The sequence below is a fragment of the Telmatherina bonti genome, assembly GCF_933228915.1.
Source record: "Telmatherina bonti genome assembly, chromosome: 10".
Lineage (NCBI taxonomy): Eukaryota > Metazoa > Chordata > Actinopteri > Atheriniformes > Telmatherinidae > Telmatherina > Telmatherina bonti.
The window spans coordinates 7,999,852-8,026,060 of NC_136628.1; the positions used below are offsets into that span (position 1 = coordinate 7,999,852).

General features: G+C 40.2%; 1 protein-coding gene across 1 annotated transcript in view; it reads right to left on the bottom strand.

Moving 5' to 3' along the window:
* The window catches only part of arhgef12b (Rho guanine nucleotide exchange factor (GEF) 12b), a 74,553-nt gene that overhangs the window by 36,664 nt on the left and 11,680 nt on the right, over positions 1 to 26,209 (bottom strand). The window contains 7 exon segments of the mRNA XM_079247974.1: positions 116 to 205; positions 3,590 to 3,816; positions 4,163 to 4,220; positions 7,386 to 7,435; positions 7,515 to 7,613; positions 13,088 to 13,129; positions 13,132 to 13,178. Coding sequence (XP_079104100.1) covers positions 116 to 205; positions 3,590 to 3,816; positions 4,163 to 4,220; positions 7,386 to 7,435; positions 7,515 to 7,613; positions 13,088 to 13,129; positions 13,132 to 13,178 — 613 coding nt within the window.

Genomic DNA, 26,209 nt, shown 5'->3' on the forward strand with positions numbered 1-26,209 from the left:
GCTGGTAACTTTAGGAATCTACCAGCTACAGTAGCTTTTGACAGAAAAGGTTTGGTTAGAACCCTGCTTATCACAACGCACCACACCAACTGTTCCAATGTGTGATTGTACTCACAATGTTGTGAACCGAGGGTCCTCCTTCACATCGTGAGGGTGAACCGTCTCCCTCCTCCTCCTCACCATTTCTGGAGTTGAAGGCAGGATCCTGGAACAACATCATTTTCATTATGTCACTTATAACTAACAAACAATCAGCATCTAGCTGGACAAGAGTGCATGCCGTGTCCCAGTCAACATGTCAACAGTTGATGAAGATCTAGGATGTCTGAGCATCAACGCACTGGTTTAAAGTGGAACTATTATGTGCATTTCAGGCTAATTTATTTTTATTTCTGAGACCAGAAGGGCTGGGATTGATGGAGTTATTGTCACAAATGGCTTTATTTACTTCAGACCGACCCTCTCCGTAGGCTGTCAGATCAGCCTGCGGGCAAAACGAGTGGATTGAGACTCTTCCGCATTAAGCCCCGCCTCCCGCCACTGCACTACATCGGGAGCGCACACCGCACCTGTTTTCGCCGTCATTGTAACATCTCATAAACAGAAGGATTAGGCTGATATGAACTCAATAAAAAAACAAAATACAATGTCAACACATAGCATACAGCCCTACATGTTGGAACCTGAATCAGAGCCTGAAAACGAAGTGGAAAACAGCAACCCACAGCAACGAATGCAGCAGGATGTCTCTCTTTGGTAAACTCACCAGCCATCGTTGGAAATAACTTTATCCCACGTTTTCCACCCGCCTGATGTATTTGTACATGCCCTTGTTAACCAGTAGAAGGTAACCAATCACCCAACCTTATCCCCCGGGACGTCACAAGGATTTCCAAGTAGAAAAAACTCTCTAAAACCACGCGTTTTTTTGTCGCCATGGAAACCGAACGGAGCGAGTGCTGGAACTCCAACTCAAACTCAAACATGCGTTTAGGTGATAAAAAAAAACCAGTGTCGTTCACATGTCTGATGAGGATTCAACACTGTAACACTGTAGAAAGCTCATAAAACTCCAAATACCATAATAGCACCCCGTTAATGAATGATCAGCCTCATTTATTAATTCCCTTCTCATTTTTACAGTTCTAGTCCTTTTGGCCATGGATTGCAACAACTTGACACCAGATTCAGTTGATGCAACTCCATCAAATACGTCAAGAAGGGAAAGAAGACTGGCGTCATCATGCAGCAGATTGATCTCGTGGCAAATAACAGGAAGTTTATTTATGTAAAAACCTTCCAAAGAAAACTCAAGAGCTCTTAGTGGACGAGATGTCCACACAGTGGACGTTTATGATGACAAGTGAAGCCTTTGATGGAGAATTAAATCTGTTCCAGAGAAGAGTCAAAAGAAAGACAGAACACGTCACGTCATAAAACTGTCACTGAATCCCTCGACGGCCTCGAGAGACACACTGTTTTCTGTTTTCCAGTAAAGTGCCCTGAGATTTGGAAACATTTCAATAAAACTAAATCCATCTCTGTTAAATCTGGTGGTGTAGCTGCTGTCATTGGGCTCCAAAACAAATAAATCTTCATGCTGACAGACTTAATGATCTATAAAGAACTCCCACCTAAATTTGCAGGACTGGAACCAGTTACTTCCAGTCAGTACGACATACACACAGCTCAGATGGTGCCAACATCTTGTTTCACTTGCAGATAAGTTTGCTGTTTCTGCAGATATCATGCAGGCTCATGCATGAGGAGCATGCGAGCTGGAGTATAGTTAAACAAATGGTCACATCTCTCCATAGTCTTCATCCTTCTCTTTCAGCTTTTTCCCCTTTCTGAGGGGGTCGCCACAGCCAAACACCTGCTCCCACATGTCAGTATGGAAGCCGTATTCACACGTCTTCACTGGCACCTTTTTATGCAAGATACCCTTCCTGACCCTTGTATAGTTTCTTCCAGCTGTACAGTTATCTATACATCTGATATATTTCATATATTGTTTTAACTTTCTTAATTGTCAACTTTTGTTCCAGTAACTGAGGACCACGAGAGCTCTGCACAAGATTTCCAAATGTGCCTGGACTGTCAGTTTATGCACAGATGGCGATATAAAAACATTGAACCTTGACGCAACCATTGCATTTATCCAGGGCTCAGGGGCTGCATCATGAGGGGCTTGACCCGCCGACCTTTAGGCGAGTGAAACAGCCAGCTCTACCTCCTGAGCCCCTGCCAACTCCTCACAGCTCCCCATACTAAGTGGTATATACTTGTGAACATACAGTATATTCACCATTCATTTTATCGGATCAGTCTGTTCAACTGTTTGTTAACAGATCTAATCAACCAATCACATTTAGTCATACAGGCATGATGAAGACGACTTGCTGAAGTTCAAACTGAGCATCAGAATGAAGAACGGGTATGTGCAGCAATAATGTGGTGCTTCGTGTCAACATGGAGCAAATCTCTCTTTGAATCTTTCACCAAGAATTGAGGCAGTTCTGGAGGAAAACAGGTCCAATCCAGTACTACAATGTGAACTTGATGAAGAGGATGGTTACAAGTTTTAAAACCCAACAAGTGAATATTTAGATTTTCCTGTTAAAGACAAACTGTCTGACAAAATCCTGATGTGCAGAAACAGTCTGACACATCCTGGAAGGTGCTGATCAAGTCCAGCAGCTTCGACAGAAACAGAGACTGGAAAGATGCAGCTTATTAAAAATAATGAGCTGTATGGGTGAAAGCAGCTGGATAAGCCTGTCACAAACCTTATCATGGTTAAAAATTACATCCACTCCACACTAAAAACCCAGCAGGATTCTCACAACGTGCACATAAATCTGAGCTGCCAGCTCTCTGTTATATTTAAAATAACCAAGAGTCTCCCTCACATTCAGATTCATTGCATGCTTCTGGGGGTCGGAGAGAGGAGTCGTAGCTGTTTCCAGGTTTTACTCGGTTCAACTGTGTTCTGTAAAAAATGGCTCTTCTGTTTGGTGAGGATTGCCACTGGGAGACACGCACTCTTCCCTCTGAGCCCCGGCCGACCAAAAAAACTCAACATATTCTCCAACTTTCACAGGAATATCAGCCAGGTGCTGCTACACAATTAGATTAGTTCAATAAATAATGATATTTTTTAAACAAAACTGACTCAAAACAGATCATCGATGAGTACATACAAGGTTTGACGAATACAAAGTAGTCGTCTTAAAGGCGCTTAGACCAAGATGGGAAGGTGATTAAAGAGAACCAATAGCAGGGGCAACCTGGCAACAAATTCTGGATCTGGATCCCACATGTGACCGATGTGAGAGGACACCAGCCACAATGCTGCACATGTTCTGGTTGTGTCCAAAGCCACGTGGATTCTGGGGTTCCGTGTTTGAGACTTACTCCAAAATAACAGAAAAAAAAACAACAATCCAGCCTCTGATATCTCTGCCTGGTGTGATTCCTTCCAACAATTCTCACTTCCTCACCAGGTGGAAGCACTTCCAGCCCCCAACATCTGGCCATTGGGTTAGTAACACAATGAGTCATGTTCATTTAGACGTATCCATCTTACCCCATCAGGTGAAGAGCTGGTGTTGCTGGTTTTGTGGTTCTGGGGGCTGCAGGGTGTGCTGCTGCTGAAGGAGCTGCTCTGCTCCCCACCGGACAGAGCAGGTGAGTGGGGGGGCGAGGAGGAAGCGCTGGCCTCGTCCCCTTCCTGTGGTCCTTCGCTGTCTTCCAGGGGGATCTGAGGAAGGCCCGGAGGCCTTCCCAGCACTGTCAGGGCTACATAGGAACCCGCTGCCAGATAAAACAGAAATAAAAAAATAAATATCTCGACTAAATATCTGTCATTTGTTTTGTTTTAGGAAACAGCGTTAATTTTATTTTGTTGTACAAGATGTTTGCAGGTTGCTTGGTTTTTCTAACATCTCAGACTTGTAACCTCTCTGAGGAATCTCAATCTTTATGTTTCCGACATCTTTTTTTTTTTAAAAGTGAGATTCTTAAAGTAGCTGGACATAAGGGCATAAAATGGTCAAACGCAAGCTTCAGGAAGCTGCATTTAATCTCATTTGGAAACATTAAACTGACAAAGGTTCATGTATGCAGCATATTGTGTAATATAAGAGATCTGCATACTTACATTTTATCAGCTTCACAACTTCTATGTGGTTTGAATGTGTAACTAATGTCCCATTAACCTGTCAAGAGACAAAACAAAGAGGATGGACGATAAAAGATACATCCACATATTTGCTGTTGTCTGTTTCATTTTTTTTATTGGCCACCATCTACTTACATACACTTTTACAGAAGTAGATTTCCAGAACAATCCATGACTTTTCATTTAACTAATTCCCATTTAAAGTGTCTCTATTCTGCACGTTTCAGTCTAATATATTTTAATATGCAATTCCAGATGGGCAAGAAATAATCAAGCATTTTTCACAAACCCCTTTCATTCATGTTGTATTGATCCTCTCAGATCAGACTCTGCCAGAAACAAGCAAACAGAGAAAGCTCTGCCCTATGTCCTGCCTGTTAAGGTGGGGGTGGCTTTCTTCTTGTGGATGAGCACAATTTTGAGAAGATGACCAATCACTGAGTCCCTCCCTCGGGACGTCACTAAAATTTTGAGGTAGACAAAAACTCTCTAAAACCGTATTTGTTTTCGTCGCCATGGAAACCAAAAGTAGAAAGTGCTGGAAAACTTGAAGATACGTTTTGTTTATAAAAAAAACAAAAAACAGAAAAACAGCGCTGCTTATATGTCTGATGAGTATTCAACACTATAACGCTGTAGAAAGCTCAGAAAACTAGAAATAGCTCAGTAGAGCTGCTTTAAATTCCTGAATGAAACATTGCATCTTTAGTATCAATAAACGTGAAAATTCATCTTCTCTCTAATAACATAACTCTTTGAGCAAACGAACAAGAACTTTTTCAACTAAATGCCTCCAAATGACCGAAGAAAACCAAGTTTATGCCTGGTAGACTCAAATCTGTCTTGCTCAGGTCTGCTAAGAAGTGCATGCATGGGCAGGACTTTAGTTTGATGGGCACACCACACGGCCACTCATGTGAGGACCATGACAATCTCTGGCAGTTAGAAGTGAAGTCTATGCGGAAGGAGGAGTTCCCGCTTCATCCACTAGGGGCTCCCCTAGAGTGAATCCCCATAGATTCCCATGTTAAAAAGGCCAACTTCACAGCAGAAATAAACATGTTTACAGCCTGGTACAAAAATCCATTTTAGGTTTAATAGGTCAGGTTTACCTTCATGAATTTGTTTTATAACTAATCCATTTATAGCTAATTTAATCTCAAAATTCAACATAATTAGGTGCGTGTAATGTTGGTATATCATAACCATCTTGACAGGGTCATGCACATAGACTGTATATTCGGTCATCCGTGTCATCTAGCCCTGAAAATACAAATATGGGCAAAGATGTTCAGCTGAGAGGGGGGCTGTGACAGTGGGAGCGGATGATTGACATTGAGCAAAATCGGGCTAGAGCTAAGTCACGTTGCTAAATAGCAAGTAGCTAAACCAGCTGTTTAGCTGGTTAGCCGTGGTTGTTCTACGTTCTTCTTACATGAAGTGGAAGATCGGGTACCTGTCAATCAAAAGGACATGCCCCTACATTGCCCCTACAAGTTGGTCTTTTTAACATGGGAGTCTATGGGGATTTGCGCTGTTTTGGAGCCTCTAGTGGATGAAGGGAGAACTGCAGTTCTCTGCACTTCCGCATAGGCTTCACTTTTAACCGCCGGAGGTTGCCGCTTGGTGAAAACTAAATTATTTTTCTGATTTACTTACTATGATTTGATGCTCAGCCATTTATTCAAAAGAATGATTACACAACAGTAACTTTTTATGATAGATAAACACAGAATAAACACCATTCAAAAATAGTTATATTAGCCTAACGTAGAAATTCCCAGTGTTACTGAATGAGGAGCAGTTTGAGGGCCATGACAGTCTAATCTTTGTAAAACCAGACATGCTATCACTTTTATTTCACAATTATTTACAGTCCAGAGCATTTTTTTTTTCAAAATTGCTAAGTTATCACTAATTTAAGCTAACCGCGAATTATTAAGATTAGCTAGTTTGCTAATGTTGTGACGTCACAACAGCTCTACTTGTTTTATGTTATGAGAATATACCAAAATATAACATCTCCTTTGTTTTCTCATCATATTGAAGAAAAATAGAAAAATATGCCCACAGCTTGGCATCTGAAACAATACAGCTTTTTTTTTATTTGTTATCAGTTTATTGCCATTTAGTTCTCATAGTTACTTGTCACTTCATCCAATGTAACAGCTAGTGACAACTACTGGAGTGTGTCTCATTACAAGTTAAATGAAACAAAGTTTGTAATGTGCACTGAGCACATTTTTTGTAGCGCACACTGTCGTTGGTAAATGTTGACCAAAATGGAATTCGGATGGTTTGCACCTACCAGAAGGTATATACTAGCATTATAGCACAATTCTCTTGCCTGCCAAAATTACCCATCTGCATTTATTTACAGAATAAACTTTACTTGTGATTTTACTTTCTTATGTTTACCCCTCTGCAATTAACTGGTGACCCGTCCAGGATGTACCCTGCCTTTTGCCCTAAGACTACTGGGATTGGCTCTAGCTTCGCCCGCAACCCTTCATTGGACTAAGCGGCTAGGATAATGAATTAATTAATTCATGTTTACCCCTTACGTAACCCCGTGTACAAACAATGTCACATCCAACAACACCGCAGGATCCTCCTTCTATTTTCTGAACATGAGCTGGTACATATTATTTATTTTTTATTGTTAACCTTCCTACATGCACACCTAATGGCGTACCTTTCTCTCTAACCCCACCACTTTTAATTTTGAGGGACAAGAGGTAAGGAAAAGCAAGGGGAAAGGGTAAAAAAGAGAAATGTGATTGGGCCTAAAGGCCTCTTTATTCTTCTACTTTTTTCTAGTGGTTTTGGATGGTTGTAAACAACTTTACAGCTGTAAATTACCACTACCAACTAGTGTCAAAACATGGAAGTGAACTTTGAATTCAGCATTGCCCATTAGTAGATGAACTGACTTAACATGTATGGCAATGTAAAAGAAGCATTGAGAATGGCATCACATGAGGATGTTTGAAACAAACATTCATTTGCATGCATAAGAGAGCATAAATGGGCCTTATCGATTATTACAACTACTTCCTCTACTTAAATGGCTAGCAACCTATACTGACACCTTCTGGTGACACAGTTATTCACTTCAAACCAATCACTGGAAACTTGACTTTCGGTCTTTCAGACACTATATTTTCAAGCAGGAAGTAAAACAATATCACGCAAATCTAACCTTAATGATCCTATCTCCTGTCTGGACACCAGCTCGCATTGCAGCTCCATCTGCAAACACAGAAGATAGCTGAGTCAGAAATGTTGCTTTTACAAGTGTGTTGAATATGTGTGCATGAGAAAGCCTTACCTTCTTTGACCAGCTGCACAAACACAGGGTTGTCTCCGCTTACTGTCAGACCAAAGCCATTTTTATCTCTCTGGATTATCACACAGCGCTGGACCAGACCTGACATTTGCAAAAGAGATCATGACATTAAATACCACCAATGAAAGGATGAAAATCAAAAATCAAGTTTAAGAACATATTTTCTTACATCTTTTCAACATTACAACTGAAAACAAGCTAAAAAAAAAATAAAAATGAATAAAATAAAATAAAATAAAAACCAAAAACAAACAAACAAAACTCATTTAAATTTCTGTTTCTCCTTTACAGTTTGGTGTAGGTACTGGAATAAAGAAGATCCACACAGGAAATGACAAATCAACAGGGTGAAACAGAAACAGCTTCATAAGTCTGAAAATGGAAATTCAGGATTATCTGAGTCCATTTAATGCATAACTAATCACAACAAAATCTTAAGTGCTTTCTTTATGTAAAACCTTTAATCAATGTTAAGAAACACATTTCATTAAAATTCAGAGTACAACTGTGGCGGGATGAGTCAGAGCCAACATGGATGCAAAGAAAAGACAAAATATTCACGTTGTCTAAAGAATACATGGAAGTATAATCTTTTGTTTGTTATATAATTGTGGACTTAAGCATTTTTTCAGACAATCGTCTGTGATATCATCTGGTATTGTATTGTTTGGGGTTTTTTTTGTTGTTGTTACTTTTCTTTTTATCTTTATTTAGATTACTGCACTTTTTCATGGTGATACTTCAAAGAGCAATGAAGCATGTAATATTTGAACATTAAACAATCCACTATCCATAGTGACAGGTTTTATGAGCTCTACCAAATTGTTTGTGTTCAAACAATGACCAACCCACAAAACAGGAAGTCTTGGTCCGGATATCCATTACACGGTATCTAGACATCCGCCAGCTGCACTTGATAACCTAAAACATTCTCCCAAAGGCAACTCTAAAATTATTTGACATTTTTACCAGATTGAAAGATCATGTTCCACACGCCTCTGTGTTGGTGCCTTCTGTACTTTTTATTCCCATTTGCTGTTAGATAAACAAATGAAGTTGATCATTCTCGGATTGACCGAAGTATGACTCATACCCATTTTTAATTATGCAGTTCTGCCTCTGACTCAGTCAATACAGTTCTATTCACATTCAAGTTAAGGTACAGTAAGAGTTCAACAAAGCCATTAAATTGGAAAACTGTGCTAGTGTAAATGCTAGTGTAAACATTGACCAAAGTATGTGCAACACTGTGAAACTTCTGGTGGTTTTCAGCTCATTAGCTTTAGGCTTTCTTCTGACAGGCTTTTACACCAAGTACCAGTTCTGACAAAGCAATCTAGCAGCAAATCTTTACCAGATCAACTAGATAGCTTTATATACACTGACAATTAAAGGTACAGTGTGTAAGAATTACTGATATCTAGTGGTAGAAATGTGCATAGATATGACTTCAAATGACAAAAGCAGCTGTGAATGAATTGTGACTGTCAGTGGACAGAATTCTTCCAAATATTTGTGAATGGATTCAGTGGCAATGTTATGGGATGGCAGTGAGGAAGGTGAAGATGTGGACCCAAATGCAGAGATGAGAGAACTGGGATGCAGGTCAAAGACGTATTTTAATCCAAACAAGGCACTCAGGCGACTAACTACAAGGTACAATAAAGTAGTGCAACAAAATGATCCAGCAACGGAAGACTAAAACTGAGGGGTATAAATACACTGGGGAACCAAACAAGAAACAGGTGTACGGAATGAACTAAAACAAGACCAGGTGAACTCAATGAGGAAATCAATAAAGCTAAACAACAAACAAGGGTACCAAACAGGAAAAACTACAAAATAAAACAGGACACTTGAAACTAAGGCAAAGCACAAATCACCACATCATACCAGGCAATAGGTGCCAAGATGTCATACATATACCTAAACAGTGTTCAAGTACCACAGTTTTAAAACTCAGGAGATTCACACAACGCACACTTTGAATTTTTCTGTCATTGACCTTTGATATTGTTACTCACTGCATGTTGAAATAATGTAATATCTTCAATAAAACATTTAATTGGATGACTGTACTGTTATAAACACTGCAGTTGGGCTTTTTATAAATATCTTTATTTTAACTACTTTAAAGATCATAACACTTAGCTAGCTGTTCATTTTGATCCCAGGATATATGCATGTGAAAAACTGAGATATTGACCAAAGTATGTCTGACGGCACAACACTTGATATGGAAGCAAATCTGCATGCCACCACATTAACATGCACAGTTGAGCTCATTTTCTGTTAAGCATTTGACTGGATTACTTCAACCATTTTACAAACACTGAAATTCTTTTTTTTTTCTTTTCTTTTTTTTTTTTTTTACATTTTATCAACTGAGTCACAAGACCAAAACAACTGCCACTTAGTTAACAGCAAGTTAATGAGTGCTAGCACAATTAGTCCAGTTGTCTTGCTTGAGCTACAAGCAAAGACAACTGCCTCTAGCTGCTAACAAGATGACTACTACTAGTTGCTAGCAAGATGACTGCTATCATCTGCTAGTATGACTTCTGCTGGATGTTAGCATGATAACTACTGTTTGCTTACAGCAAGATATCTGCTGCTAGCTGTTTGCAAGACAATTACTTGTAGTTGCTAGCAAGACAACTACTACTAGTTGCTAGCAAGATGACTGCTACTAGTTGCTAGCAAGATGACTGCTACTAGTTGCTAGCACGATGACTGCTACTAGTTGCTAGCAAGATGACTTCTACTAGCTGTTAGTATGACTTCTGCTGGCTGATAGCAAAACAACAACTTGTTGCTGCTAGCAAGAAAACTCTTATTGGTTGTTAGCAAAATAACTGCTGCTAGCGGGATAACTGCTAGCTTATAGCTGTTAGCAAGACAACTTGTTGCTTGCAAGTCATACATCAGCTTTCCTGTTACCACTTGGTCAAACCAAAGATCAGAATGGGAGCTGTGGAGCATGTGCAGAGCACCTGGGCCAGTTTGAGCCCACTTCAACTCACTGTACACACTGTAAATAGTAAAGTAATTCCCAAGTGCTTCAGCTAGGTGCTAGTTCAACGTTGAGAAATTAGTTTAATTTCATAACAGTCAGACTTTTTATATTTGTTTTGTCTGCTTTTGGTCAGGCAAACAATTTTTTTTTTTTTCCAAAATCATTAAAATACTTAGACTCTATCCTTTCTTTTAAATGTTCCCTTAATTTACTACTAAACATTGTGAAAGCTATACTGTGAACTATGTCAAAGGTGTCCAAAACTGTCGACTGCCAGTATTTAAAGCATCGGACATCAGGTAAAATTAAACTGTTGCAAACTTAACTGATACAAGGATGCTACAGTTCCATTTATAAATACCTCTTTTTCTATTCATTTTATTTAATGATATAGATAAAGTGCATTTCAATTCATGTATGTATATTTAATTATTCATTCATTTAAAAATGAGGTCACAACATGTTAGTTGGTATTACTAGTCATCCTTGCTGACCAATCAATGCAGTTATTTACTCTAAAACATAACTGAAACTAGCAGTGATTATGTAAACACTGTCATTTATAGTTTTCATATGTCACTAAACATGTTTAAAATAGAGATTTGCCTTTCTTCCTTAATATAGTCTTAACTTTCCTTCTGACCTAAGGTGAAACTTCTCATTTGTGATTACATAAACCATAAACATGCCTGCTACAGTGAACAGATATACATGGCTTAAGTTAAGGTTAAATTTGATCTACAGGTTCCTTTCCATGCAGACTTATTATCATGCATGGAGCATGCAAGGCTTGTCATGCTCAGGAAGTACAAAATGACAACAGTGTATTTTTTCCCCACTGTCTACTGCTGAACTTCTTATCATTTTCAACTGTAGCAGTAATCTTCTTAGACCAGCTCTGCAGTACACACTCATCCCTTCAGCTCAATCCATTTTTTTTTTTATCAAAGCTGTTTCACACGACCTGTTGCAGTCTAAAAGACGGAGAAGTTGCACAGCCATCTGAAATAACACAAAAGCTAAAGATCTCCATTATTGCTGCTGCATGTCTACACTTACTAGTCACTTTATCAGATCCACCTTTTCAACTTCCTGCTCACACTAATCTCTAATCAGCCAATCACATGGCTGCAACTCATCACATTTAGTCATGTAGATGTGGTGAAGACAATTTACTGAGGTTCAAACTGAGCATCAGAATGAGGAAGAAATTAGATTTAAGTGACTTTGGACATGGCATGGTTGCTAGTCTGAGTATTTACTGGGAGTTTCACACATAACCATCTCTAAAGTTTACAGAAAATGGCTCCACATTCACACGGTAGGATCAGAATCTGCAGGAAACATCATGACAACATGGATCCATCCTGCCGTCAGGATGGATCAAAGCTTTCAGGCTGTTGCTGCTGGAATGGTGGGGGAAGGTTTTCTTGTCCCACTTTGGTCCCCTTAGTACCAGTATGACATGGTTTAACCAGCACAGCCTACCTGAGTGTTTCTACCGACCGTGTCCATCCCTTTATGAGCATAGTGTAGCATCTTCTGATGCATACTTCCAACAGGATGATGCACCGTCACAAAGCTCACATCATCTCCACCATGACAATGAGTTCACTGTCCTCCAACGGCCTCCACGGTCACCAGATCTCAGTCCAGCAGAGCAGCTTTGGGATGTGGTGGAACGGGAGATTCTCATGATGGATGTGCAGCCACTGTGTGATGCTTCATGTCAATGTGGAGCAAAGTCACTAAGGAATGTTTCCATCTCCTTGTTCAATCCATCACACCAAGAAATAAGGCTCCAGAATCCAACCTGGTAACAGCAAGGTGGGTCTATGCTGGGAGATAAGTATATGTATGGACCTGCAGTGCAGTAAATTGCATCAGTATCATTTTCTTCTACTGAGAATATTATGATAAGTGATAGATGGATTGCTGTTAGCGAGGGTTGTGCCCTGTTGTCTCTCATTGGAAAGACGCTCTGTAAGATATCAAACAGCATTTCACTGAAATGTCATGAACGTCATAACTGAACTTCAGGAGCACAGCTAAAACTACTTATTTTCCAAATCCTAGTTACCTTCTGAAATCACTGATTTGCAAACACATCTGAGCCCTTTTATGTTTCACTGAACTAACTTTAATTTAAATCTACCAGAAACATCTGCTTGATTGAGGAAACTCAATGTTGTTACTGAAAAAGAGGCTCAATCTGCTAGTCTGATGCTCTTTTTCCTTCTCACACTTAAAAAAAATCACCTGAGAGAGCTGAGTGGATAATTGGTTGTCTACTGGACTCTATGAGGAACCTCAAGACTGCAGGGTGAACAAAAGGCCAGGAAGGATTAATGCCAACCCGGTAACCCCGGCAACCACCCTGACAATTTGTTTCTGAGTACTGCCTGGACTCACACCATCTCTGTGGTGGACACTGTTCATGTGTGGACTTGTGTCCTGAAGAAGATTCAGCCTGTGAAATACTAAATATTTGACAGGTTGAGATGTAATCAATGAAGCAGAAAAAAAATCTCTGACTCACCAGTTGGGTCAAACTCGTGTTGGAGGGAGACCGAGTTTTGCATTCTTTGGTCTTTTTGTCTGTGGGGTCCTTGTGGGGAATCCTCAGGGTCCTGCAGACACATAAAAGTCAAGACAACAAAAAAAAAAAGTTAAAATTCAAAGTTAAATCTAGCTTATAAATCACTCAGCACATTTTCCAAATTTCCTTCCCAGATCAGCTAAATGTCAAACAATTTAATACATGAAAAAATTAAGAAGTCAGAGCTACGTTGAGGTCATAAATACTTCTTAAATACTTGTTATCAGCTTTTATCTCACCTACAGATATGTAGGCCAGTGGGCCACTTCCTCCACGCATGTGTTCAGTGGTCTGTTATCTTTAAATACGGCAATAAGTCATGTTAAGGAGGTGGAGAGGTCGCTACAGCGTGGGTCGGAGCCTAAATAGGGAAACTTGGTTTGGTTTTGTCATGTTTGATGACTGTTTTAGGTCACTAGTTGGATTTTAGGTAACACAACAATCTTAAAGGTACAGTGTGTAAGTGGTATTTTATTCGCAAAAATCAAGTACTGATTTCAAAAATACGTAATTTTCCGAAGTCAAATCGCCATTCTTCCAAATAAAAGCATTCTTGTAGCTTAGAATGAGTGATTTATAAATACATAGGTGGCAGCAGAAGGCTGCCATGTTGCATTGCCATTTTAGAATAGTGTAGTCTGAAAGGGGACAAACTTTCTAGCTTTGCGGGTTTTAGCTGTGAATCATTTGGATAACAACCGTGGGTCATTCAACTTGCCGTTTTCCATTGAAATGGAGGGCTGTCAATACTTTTTGCTCTGAAAGAACGAGGAAAAAATAGTCAAGAAAAGAAAAAGAAATAATGAGAGAAAAGAGTCTACATGGGTGCAGAACTGAGGCGGAAGGTGCAGCTTTCTGCTGGACAGGTAAGTTTATTCAATCTAACAGTGAAGCTTATTTCGGTATTACTTTAGAAACAGGGTAGGTGGTCCAGCAGCTACTTTATTCAATCGTTTGAGTCGGATCATTTACTGTTATAACAAAACAAAACACCCCAACTTGACATTTGTTCCATGGCTTCGGTAGAGATAATGTGCTTCAACAACAAGGCACCAGAAGGCACTACTCAGTTGTTTGAATTCAATTATCGCACTGCTAGATGGGAGTAATTCCTACACACTGGGGATTTGAGCTTTGGTTTTCATCATGTCTGCTGAGATTCTACTTCACAAGATGCCAGAAGGACATTCACATTCACAAGAAGTTCAAGTGCAATAATGACACAAAAGAAAGAGGCGACCAACCTGAGATTAATCAGTAAAAAAGGTTACATAATCTAATAATAATGGTACATTTCAGTATGACAAACTACTTAAAGTTGTCCTGTAACAACAGACGTTGATCAGGCTTGCAAGTGGTCAAGCAGTGCATGGAGTCAGCCAGGCCGGAGGGAGAGAGACCAAGCCTGTAAACTGTACAAATAAGGGACACAAGACATCAGCCACCGTCTCCTCCTCCATTGTCTTAAAAGTCCCGCAGACGAGTGAGCAAGTTGTAATCAGCTGAGCATGCTGTGAGAGATGAACACACATCCGTCACCATGGGCTCATTCTTCCACATTTGTGCACAAAGCGGGTGGTTAAGCCTTTACTACTGTAGGTATCATATCTATGATGCATAAGGTTTCTGAGACATGTTACATCACTAAATGACAAAACTTTGCCTAGAACTCTGCTTTACACAATCTGATACTTGTCTTCTATGTGTATATATATATATATATATATATATATATATATATATATATATATAGACAGACAGACAGACAGACAGACAGACAGACTTACTGACTGACTAATGGAGCCATGATAAATCATGTGTTGATGTTTATCTGACCTTATACAGAGTTCGTTTTGAGATCAGGCAAGGATCAGAGAAGGTGTTTTTATGTTAAAATTTGTAAAGATAAAGAATTAAAGGCACTCTTTGTAGAAATAAAAGTTATTATAACATCATAAATTCAATTAAAGACATCGTATGACTATGATGAAGAATTACCAATAATATTATCCACAAAACAAACAAAAACACTTGTAGAGCTGAGATCCCCTTGGAGATGAACCATGTTTTACTAGAATACCACTGTGTACTTTTAGATGGGATGTGAGTCCTAAAAGTCTTTGTCTTTAGATTACACCTCGAATTGGGCAAAAAATAAATATCACAATAAAAACCGCTAATAGAAACACCTACATTTTGTAAAAAGACTGAAATGTCACCAAGAAGTTTTTCCGCACTCGTGGTGTTTTTGTTGACATTTTGACAGAGAAATACATTGCAAAAGTCTAACGGAAACACTAAAGTTGCTGCGATATTGAGGATACAGCAGCAAATTTCAGGGTTCTAGAAAAGAAAATAAGGGATAAGAGCTTAAAAAGGTCGTAGTACATTCTCTGCAGCAAGTAGAAAACCTCAAAATAACTACGTGGCTACTTTGCATAAGGCACAATTCTGAACTAAGGCTAATGTACTCAACCTTGTTCAACAGAAACGCCTGAAATTTGCAATTCTTGTTTGTCGAAAGTTACAAATATCACTTATTTTGCAAAAAAAAATGTTTAAAGAAACACAGCTGTGTCTAGTCTGCTTTATGTTCACTTCACAAAGGCATATAGGAAGAAACATTGTCGTATGTTACTGCGTGGACACTCCCATGTGTTGTTGTTAGAGGACACATCCACCAGAGGGCAGTGGAGAGTTCAGAGTTCACCTCCGAGTTCTGATGTCTGCTTCAGACAATAAAACATGGCGGAGGACATTCTCTGAGAGAGACGAGGTGTATCTGTGGAAGTTTCTTCATTTTGTTTTTTCTTCACGCGGAACCTGCATTTTGTCAAGCCTGACAAGTCACAGTACAAACGATTCGTCAGTCGCCTGAGGGGACTTCAATCAGCAAAATCAATGAAGAAACGTGACAAGAATACATTTGATAAAGAGTAAATTAATAAACACAATGTTGGACGCAAAAGGCGGACCTTGAAAATTGCAGAAGTGCAGCAGCGGGACAGTCTGTGGCATGCACAAAGCCAACCGGTATCCTGTTTTAAAAGCCAGCATGGGGCTAGCTTCTGTGGGCAGCTCGCTTGTTGGGAAAGTCCAGCTCTTTTGGTGGAGATGTAAACGTCCAAATGAACTCTGATGTGGATCAAAGAAGTCAACTCTTTTCCGCCTACGAGTGTCAGTTAGCTTCAAGTGAACCAAATACAGGGAGTGGATTGCAACACACAAGGCATTGTGGGTTGTGGCAGAATGTGAAAAAAGTTGTGATAGAAATATGGTCAACCCACCGCTAGGATCGGATGCGGTTCCATGTTTTACTATGCTGTAGTGGAAACAGAGAAAGTTTTCTTCTTCGTTTGTCACCGTTAATATGAGAGTTTGAGCTACACATTTCCACTCATAAGTAGTCACGTAACACGGGGGAAAGTGCATCGATTATTGTTTTATAACATTGAAATTAAAGCCATCTGAATCACAATCTAATAGGATTGCGATGTACCGAAGATTTCCACCCCTAAAGGTTTCAGCACAGCGTGGCGAGGTGGCCGAGGGGTCCACGGCTTTTTGGTAGTTGTATAAAGGGAGTTCTCAAGAAAAAAAGTTTGGGAACACCTAATAAAACAGACTGAAAACAAAGACAAATTAAATCAAATCAATACGCGCCAAACAGTCTTTGCTCTCTGGCACCCCCTTCTGTGATATGATGGAATCACACGTTGATTAAATTAAATCAAACTGCAAGCCGTTCACAACCATGCACCATCATTTCTTGACTTGTTGGCGAAGAGGCCAGAAAAACCGCTGACAGCACCAGAAATGTGGAGCAAGAAGGAACAGTAATGTCCGTCTGCCGTCCTGTTTCCATCTGAGTGTTGTCATGGCGTCCAGCGTGGAACTGCAAAGCAAAACTGCATCACACTGGGCTGCAAAACAAAGCTGGGAACTTGTCAGCCCTTCAGTGACTCCAGCATAGTTGCAAGCCTGGAAATGTGCACAGCAAAGCTGAGTGAGAAGCATGTAGTTTTAGGTTTTACGTTATTAGTTTTGGATTATAAATGCATAAAAGCCAGATGTGTCAGCTGATGAGCAGGCAGCGCTTATTCAGCCACGTTGCTAACACATCGACAATCTCCATGTACTCCAACTTTTTTAGTGTTTGTTCTACATGTACACCCCTCAGGGGAGCTGCACTTGAAGGTGGTAGTTCATATATTAATAGCAGAAGCTCCCTCTCCTCTTCCCCCACACAGCTCCTCCTCCTTGTTCCACAAGAGGGGATTTTGTTTGTGCTGCTGTTCCTCCCTGGACAATGGGGGCCCTGGGCTTTTAACAATGGCTCCCACGTCAGAGCCAACTTACTATACGGCGGCTTTGTGGGACAGATTCCCGGAAATAGAGACTAGGGGTTTTTGGCTGGGTTTCAGCTTCCTGAATGTGGGAGAAGGCTGGGAAAAAACAGGAGGGAGACGGGAAGGAGGAGGAGGAAGGAGGTGTCTGTGAGGGAAGACTGAAGACTATGCTGTAGACATTTCAGCTCCTCTCTTCTGGATTGAGAAGAGAGGAGGAAATGAATTAAACGCTGTGATATCTAATTCAAGGAATTAGTAGGATTTTTTTTCTCCAGATGAGACTAAACTGGAGTAAATGTTTAGTCTGGCTTTCAGTTTCACAACAGCAGACAAGTGGCAGTGTGTCATGTTTGAAAGGAATATAATAAGCTGGTTACCTTGAAATTCGAAGGCTCAATTTCAGAGAAACTCCTTGCTGTGACTGCAAGGCTTTAGTGGGTGATAAGACGTGGAGATGAGGGCATCCTGCTCAGTGGGTGGCAGCTAAACTAGCGTAAGATAAGCTACTCAAAGTTCAGTCTGTTATGTGTGAAACACATGAACAAAGTCAATTATCCTGTCAGGCAAAGACTCGTAAAGAATGCTTCTTTGGACAGGAATTTTTAATAAGTGGAGAAGTTGAATCTGCAGCCCACATCACGCTCCTTACTTCATCTGATATATAAGAAATGTTTCTGAGAAACTACACAAGGATTTGAGGACTGCTCTCTGTAGTTCAAACTCACCTCCAAAATCTGAGAATTTACTTACAAATAAATTAAAATAAAGACTTAAAAAAACAGCCCAAGTTTCTTCTTCAGCTCTTTGCAACCATGAGCCAAAATCCCATTGCAAACTTCCCAACAAGCTCACTTTAACTGCTCCAAAGTGCATCCTGTGTGACAGATTTAAAGACTCCAGGCCTCATTTTTCCCCTAGACACAAGGATATAAGTATTTTCCCCACGAGAGAGCTGATGTTTAAAAGGAAAAGCACGAGATAATCTGAGGTTGACTCATAGGCTGTATATGAAAGATGGACAGTGCCTGCAGCACTTAAAAGTGAAGCTGATACGGAGGTGCATAAAACTGTAGTTCCCCCTTCATCCACTAGGGGCCCAAAAACAGAGCGAATCCCCATAGACTCCCATGTTAAAAAGACCAACTTCACAGCAGAAATAAACATGTTTACAGCCTGGTTCAAAAATCCATTTTAGGTTTAATAGATCAGGTTTACCTTCATGACAACTGTGCAGGGAGTGAATTTTTTTCTAACTCGCCCATTTAAAAGTGATTTAATCTCAAAATTTGGCATATTTAGGGGCGTGTCCTTTTGACTGACAGGTACCAATCTCCTGCTTCAAGTAAGAAGAACATGGAACAACCGCGGTTTTTTGCCGGTTAACAATGTAACTTAGCTTTAGCCCACTGACCCTACGTTTGCTGTTTAGCTCCTGTTATCTCAAGGTTAGCTCGGTTAGCTCTTAGATCGGTTAGCTCTTAGATCGGTTAGCTCTTAGATCGATGTCAATCATCCACCAAGACGCTCACAGCCCTCCTCTCAGCTCCACCTCTTTGCCCATATTTGTATTTTCTGGGAGAGACGACACGCATGCCCCTGCCAAGATGGCAACGGTAGGAACCGCCCACCGAGCTTCAATTCAGCCTTCAGAAACCTACGGGTGACGTCACGGAGGCTCCGCCCATCTTTTTACATACTGCTGGGTTGACTTTTTTTGATATACTTTTTTTTTATATACGGTCGGTTGACTTAAAAAAACACTCCTCCTAGAAAATGGAAATGTTTTACATAATGTCACATGCTAAGTAACAGATTTCTTCCTGGCAAATTTAGATTTCATTCAGATTTTTCTGTCAGAGTTCATATTCTCAGGGTTTTAGTTTAAGTTTTTTCCTCCGTTTGGATCCTTGTGCACTTTGTGTTATGTTGAACTGTATGACAAACCTGCATGGGGTGTGCCACACCCGGTCTGCCTCACCAGGGAGCAGACTGGGAGCCAGCTTTCACACAATGCGATCTGGCTCTTCTGATTCACAACAAAACATTGGCTCTTTTGATAATGATACATCACTAAGGGGGCAGTTTTCAACTAGAAGATTGTCATATAAATAATATCTGTTGCGTTAAATAGTAAAGATCTACCACATCTGCTCCTGACTAACACCTGGTTCTACCTTTCCCTTAGACAATCATTTTCCTGATCCTTAATCCCAATAAACAATCTAATGGTCTGTCACTGATTATTGATGAACAAGATGTAACAGTTCTGTGGTCAGATGGATGAAAGTGTGAAATTCTTCATGAAATCATGGTGTTGTGCAAACTAAAGAGGAGATGAAGCGTCTAACTTTAGGTACGTCCTTCATGGCTCAGGTGGATGAAGGGAACACACAAACTGCATGGCTTTAAAGGAGAGCTGGACAGCTCAAATATACGAGAACAACCTGCAACTCTAACACCAACAGTAAACCAGCCAGTAATACTGAGCTTAAGACAAGTAAATGAACAGTTTTAGGTTCCTAGATATTACAGGGAAGCTGCCGCGGACATCTCGGAGAGGAAAATTCAGAATAACTACTTCCTGGACATTTCAGGAAGCGAAACTTCTAATTGGAGTTCTGCAAGTTGTTTCTAAAGTTTCTGAGAACTCTTAAAGGAGCAACAGAGGGATTTCTAACAAGAAGCATCGCACACCAGCCTGGACTGTGCACAGGAAGGCTCTCCAGTGGCTGAGTAAAACTGTGATATAGAAGAGGCGTCTCAACAGAACCCAAAGCATTCGAAGAGAAAAACAACTCTGCAGCCTCGGGCTGTTCGTCCCGCTGCCGATACGGATGCATCAGCAGCAATCTCCTGTGTTTCTGATTTCCTTTTGCTATGAGTATTAAAAACGAAGCCCTATTTTGAATTGTTTTATATGACATAAATCAAAGCTGAATGCTAGGATATGAATTTAGATGCAAACTGGAAACTCGGAGCTAAAATTAGCCGATCAATCCAATCAACCATCAGAGCTCAACTGAGAATTCTTTGTTGCTGAATATCAGGAGTGCGTGCCAAGTTTCCAGCTGTGCAGCAGCATGGCTACCAGGAAAGAAAAAAGCTCCACGTCCAAGAGCCAAACCAGGCTGGTCTGGAATCCGCGGACGGCAAAAACGTCACACATACTGCGGGTTGTTATTTCTACGGGGACAAAACAAGAAAAACAAGCAGAAAGTCAGGAAACTCTGATGCTGCTGGGCCTGTTTTCAAGCTTCACCGCTGACACGACACACGGTTCCCTCTCAGAAATCTACAATAAATGTAAGGACAAACTTTAATTACAGTCATGTGTTGACTAGTTCCAGACCACAGGGCGGGAAAAGCTCAGAGTTTCATTAATAACTGGACACCAACAAGAGAGATTTGTGCTTGAGCTCTTCGGGATTAGAGCTTCGTGTCCTTCGTTTGTCCCACAAAATCATTTTCCAGCACCTCCGTATCAATGTTGTTGCTGTCAGTCAGCTGTGATTTCTGCTGCTCTGACTTTATTTGCTTACAGCCTCAGATGCCAAAAATACCAGACGATTCCTCTGGGATGATAACGGCTAAAGGCTGGAAGTCCAACCAGCTGAAACACCAAATATAGTAAAGTTCACAGTCAATTCTGAAAGCAGGACTGTAGTTAAATGGAAACTAGTTTGTAACTTTCAGTAAATCATACATGAATAAAAAGCATTTTCTTTTTCAATTTATTCCCTAGTTTAGACAGTTTGTGTAGAAAATAACAAACACGCAGCGACTCCAATGACAAACACAATGAGTAACCAGATAATGTGCAATGCTTGCATGCCTGCATGTTAAACGTGTTATTGTTGACTTGCTATTTGTCATCTTGTTTGTTTTCATCGTCTCAGGTTTATATGAGTCTTTCAACGGGGATTTTAATCATTTCAGACAGAACCTGCGTTTTCAGAACAGTTTTCCCAAAATAAAAGCTCAAAATTCTTAAAATTTCCACAAAGTACAACTGTGATTAGCAGGTGTTTCCGCTGAATGGCGTTCAGCACAAAAGCCTCAATTCTGAGATCTCATCCTGCGAGACTCCGGTTTGGAGATGGAGACATAAAACTAGCACCTTCCCACGACGTCCTCTACCGTTTAATTTCATGCTTGTGTTGTTCTCACTCATATGTATGTCGCTTTGGATGAAAGCGTCTGACTGTAGAATAGAATAGAACAGAATAGAAGAAGACTTGCTGGGGAGGATTTTCCCCAGCTTTTCGAAGCTCTTTTCCCTCATTCCTCTTTCTAGTTCCACATAAAACTCTGCATTTCACTGCTGTTTGCGAACAAAGATGGAGGTTTATTTTCTATTTTATTATTTGTAAAGAGATTTCCGTCATTCGTCCACACATACTGCGGCATCTTTCGCAGAAATCAGCTGGTCATGTGACTCCCTACGTCACGTCCAGTAAAATGTAACGTTAAAGCGCAAATAAAGTGTTTTCAATACACTTTTAATTTAATTTCTAATAAATGTAGGTGTTTCCAACACCAGTTTTTTATTGCAATATTCAGGTTTTGCATCATTCCAGTGGTAACAGAAACATATCAGTAGTGAATTTAACACGGACAAATATTTAATTGTTGCAATTGAAATCAATATGATGGGAGATCCCAGTTGACATGTTTACATGGAAGCATGGTAAACTGATCGGATCAGTTGGGTTTACATGATGGACAGGATTCAGTACGATCGCAAAGCTTCCGACATCCGTGGTGTGTGTTTGTCTGGAAAATGTGAGGTTTTATTCTTGTTTTTTTTAACCATCAAATTGCTCAATAATCCTGAACTTGTTCAGTTTTCAGCAAAAACTTTCATCGTGTTCTGTTTTGGCGCCACTGTTCCCCAAGTCTTCTCAAACAACTCATCACGTTGCGTGACCCCCATGTAGCTGAAGCTTGCACAGAGACAACATCCACCACAAAACGACCAGAATGAGTGTTTCCATGCTTCAAATCAAATCAAATGTTGAGAGAAAGTGCTCTGATCACATACAGGAGCATTTCTGTTTAGATCAATGTTTCCTCAGGACCTGCTGCCCTGGATAAGCCCTGGGTACGAGATCAGGGAGTATAAAGAACTACCTCCTGACCAATCAGTTCTCGTTAAAATAGCCTCGCTTATTGTGCACCACATTGGTTTGCTGATCTTGAGAAAGTTATTTGGGACAGATGCATCCTTTGGATGAATAATAAATTCTTGTCAGTGAGCTTTAAAGTACATTTTTCTTCTTGTTCTTGCTTTTTTTAACCAGCCCGTTCAGCTCTACAAGGTTGCATCTGGAATAATGAACAATAATGATCAAACATGGCAGAACTGCAGAACCATGAATTTATGGAGGGTCCAACCAGCTACTTGTGCAGTCACAGCTAGGAATTATTTTTCAAGCACGTGGAGGAGGAGCTGAACCTACAATCAAAGGTAAAAAAGAAAGTCTGGGCTGTAACTAAGTAATCAGAGTACTGTCCATTTATATTGTCCGATAAGTTAATATTATATAATCTGCCAAATTTACATATTAACAGAATCGGCTATGTTCTGTCCGCAGTCTTTCCTGACCCCGGGGATCCACTGAATGTGGAAGCGTTGGTGAAGCAGGGTCCTCTGCAGGGTTTTTTCCATGTTTGTGATTGGTCAGAGGCTGCAAACTGGAAAAACCCTGGGATGAATTACTGCGCTGATAACCACCTTCGTCGTACCGCTTTTCCAAATCCTGAAGGTCTTAGTCAACCAGGTAAGTGAGATATCATGCTTATAATCCTGCGTCGTAGTCCAGGCCTCTGATAAATGATAAAGTAATGCTGGGAAGTACCAAAAACTGATGGTTTTCCTACAATATGAATCCGTTTTATCCCACAACACCAGTTTAAATGGCATTAAAAACATTGAGAAGGTGACAAAGCAGGAGGCTGTTTGAGGGGGGACATTTTTCAGTGCTGCACCACTAAACCTGCAGCGGAGCACCTGAGTTATCAGAGATGTTGAGCAGTAAAAATACAAAAATAAAGACTATTCATGTGCTTCATTTCTTCCAGTCCGTTGTCAGATGCTCAGGAAGACAAAAATACATAAATTACAGGTTTGTTAAATTCCATTCTGCATTTAAACGACTCACTTCTGTTTCCCCTTTCTAGTTTTCCCAGTTCTTATCAATAATGTCAATGATTACGCCATATAATTAGTTCTCAGTAAGAAAAAAAGAAAAAAAGGGGATTTGAGCATTAAATAAGATTACACGTTTTTTCCAACTATTTTACATGAGTGTCAGAGGTTTTACCTCAATCCTCTGTGTTTTACGCCACATTCAGCCTTGGATCTTAGTTTCAGTCATTCTGAAAGTGTTTATGGGTCTGAAACTTTAAATGTTCATGGGTGTTCCTGGCCACGCCCACTCCACGCCCACTCCTCTGTGGAAACCATAGACTGTGTATAAAGAGATGGACGGAGCCTCCATGACGTCACCCATAGGTTCCTGAAGAGCTGAATTGAAGCTCGGTGGGCGATTCCTACCATCGCCATCTTGGCAGCGTCATGCGTGTCGTCTCGACCGGAAAATACAAATATGGGCAAAGAGGTGGAGCTGATAGGGGTGCTGTGAGTGTCATGGTGGAAGATTGACATCGAGCGAACTCCGAGCTTTCTGTAGCTAAAAGCTAACCGAGTTAACCCCGAGGTAAGCAGGCTAAAGCTAAGTCACGTTGTTAACCGGCTAAAAACCACGGTTGTTCTACGTTCTTCTGACTTGAAGCGGGAGATCGGGTACCTGTCAATCAAAAGGACACGCCCCTAAATGTGCCAAAATGTGAGATTAAATTACTTTTAAACGGATGAGTTAGAAAAAAATTCACTCCCCCCACAGTTGTCATGAAGTTTAACCTGACCTATTAAACCTAAAATGGATTTTTGAACCAGGCTGTAAACATGTTTATTTCTGCTGTGAAGTTGGTCTTTTTAACATAGGAGTCTATGGGGATTTGCTCTGTTTGGAGCCCCTAGTGGATGAAGGGGGAACTGCAGTTTTATGCACTTCCACATAGACTTCACTTTTTAACCGCCGGAGGTTGTTGCTTGGTGGAAACTGTGGAGGGCAGGAGGAGGTACCTGCTCGGATGTCCCACAACCTTGCGCTGTATTTCATTAGAATCCGATCGGCTCAGGGGGTTTCTATTGATCAGCAGATACTTTGCTTTTATTTTACATTTACTTTGGGAACCACTCTGAATTTAAACGTCTGATCAAGAAATAAGCAAAACATATTAATGAGCCTAATCTGATTCATCTGAAGGCTCTTCTGATAAATAACACGACTCGGTTTATTCATTTATTGGGACATTTATTTATATCAGTGAGCTAATTTAGTCCAGTCTAAGTTTTATTCTGGATAAGAGACCCCCCCCACCACCACCACTACCAAGGTTGTCATGGTAACTTAATTCAATTCAAACTTTGTATTGCACATTTAACACAACCACCATTGAACAAAGTTTTCACACAATTAACATGACATTAAAATCATATTAAAATCAAATTAAAATAATTTTAAGATCAAATTAAAATCAAATTTCAAAGTATGCATAATAATAAAAACAAAATTATCTTTTTGTTTTCCTCCATATGCCGCCAAGCAGAGCTTGTCCTGGTTGTACAACTGCTCATTTAATGCAGCAGAAACAGACATTCATTTAGACTTTATGAGTAATAACTGGTAACACTGTGAATAAAGATGTGACCTGAACAGGAGTCGCCAACATTAACATCACGTTATTATTTATAATTGTGTAATTATTCTATGCCTTCGGAAGAGTGTCCTTTCTGCTCTCAGTAGGAGAAATGTGTTTTATAAATGTGAGCCATAAAAATTCCAAACAATCTAAACTGCAGGCAGTCGGGTAACGATGTGAAATATTCTTCCCTGACCGATCAGAAACTGGTGCTCAAGACTATTTATTCTGTTGATCTTTAGAAGAGGAAGAAAGTAAGAAGAAAAACACAAGAGAGGCTGTTAATACAAAGACACTAATCACTGATTTATGTCATATACAAATAAATAATCATGTCTCTGTTCAGTTATTGCAGCTTTACAAAATGAATGTTGTCATTTTGGCTCCATCATCTGACATCACTTGGCTCCCACCACGAGCATCCAAATTCAATAGAAGCTTGCAAACTGCCAGCGATGATCTAATAAGGAAGCCGGAGGAGTGCAGTGAATCACTGAACAATCACCCTGCACGAACGGTGACTTCATGCATGATAGCCTGAAAATCTCACATCAACTGATTGATTTTAAGCTTTGAAGGAACTTGAGTTATAAACCCGGGTCTGCTCTTATTGGCCACTTTAAAGGCTTAATTATCGCCATTACAGACATACAGAGGACGGCGCAGTATGCTCTATATGCTGCACAGACACATGATGCTCATTATCTAACGTCTATATCTGGACTGCAGCGGATTCAGCCTCTGGTGCCGATTTGTTTCAGGGATGACGAATAATCACGACTTATGATAAAGATGATTTATTATTTACGGCATCATGAAAAAGTGTCAGGATGTGATGTTTGGTGTTCTATTTAGTTCCTGGTTTCCTGTTTTAGTTTGATGTTTTCCTGGTTTACTTCCCGGATGTCCCTGATGCTCACCTGGACTCATTAGTTAAGTGATTCCT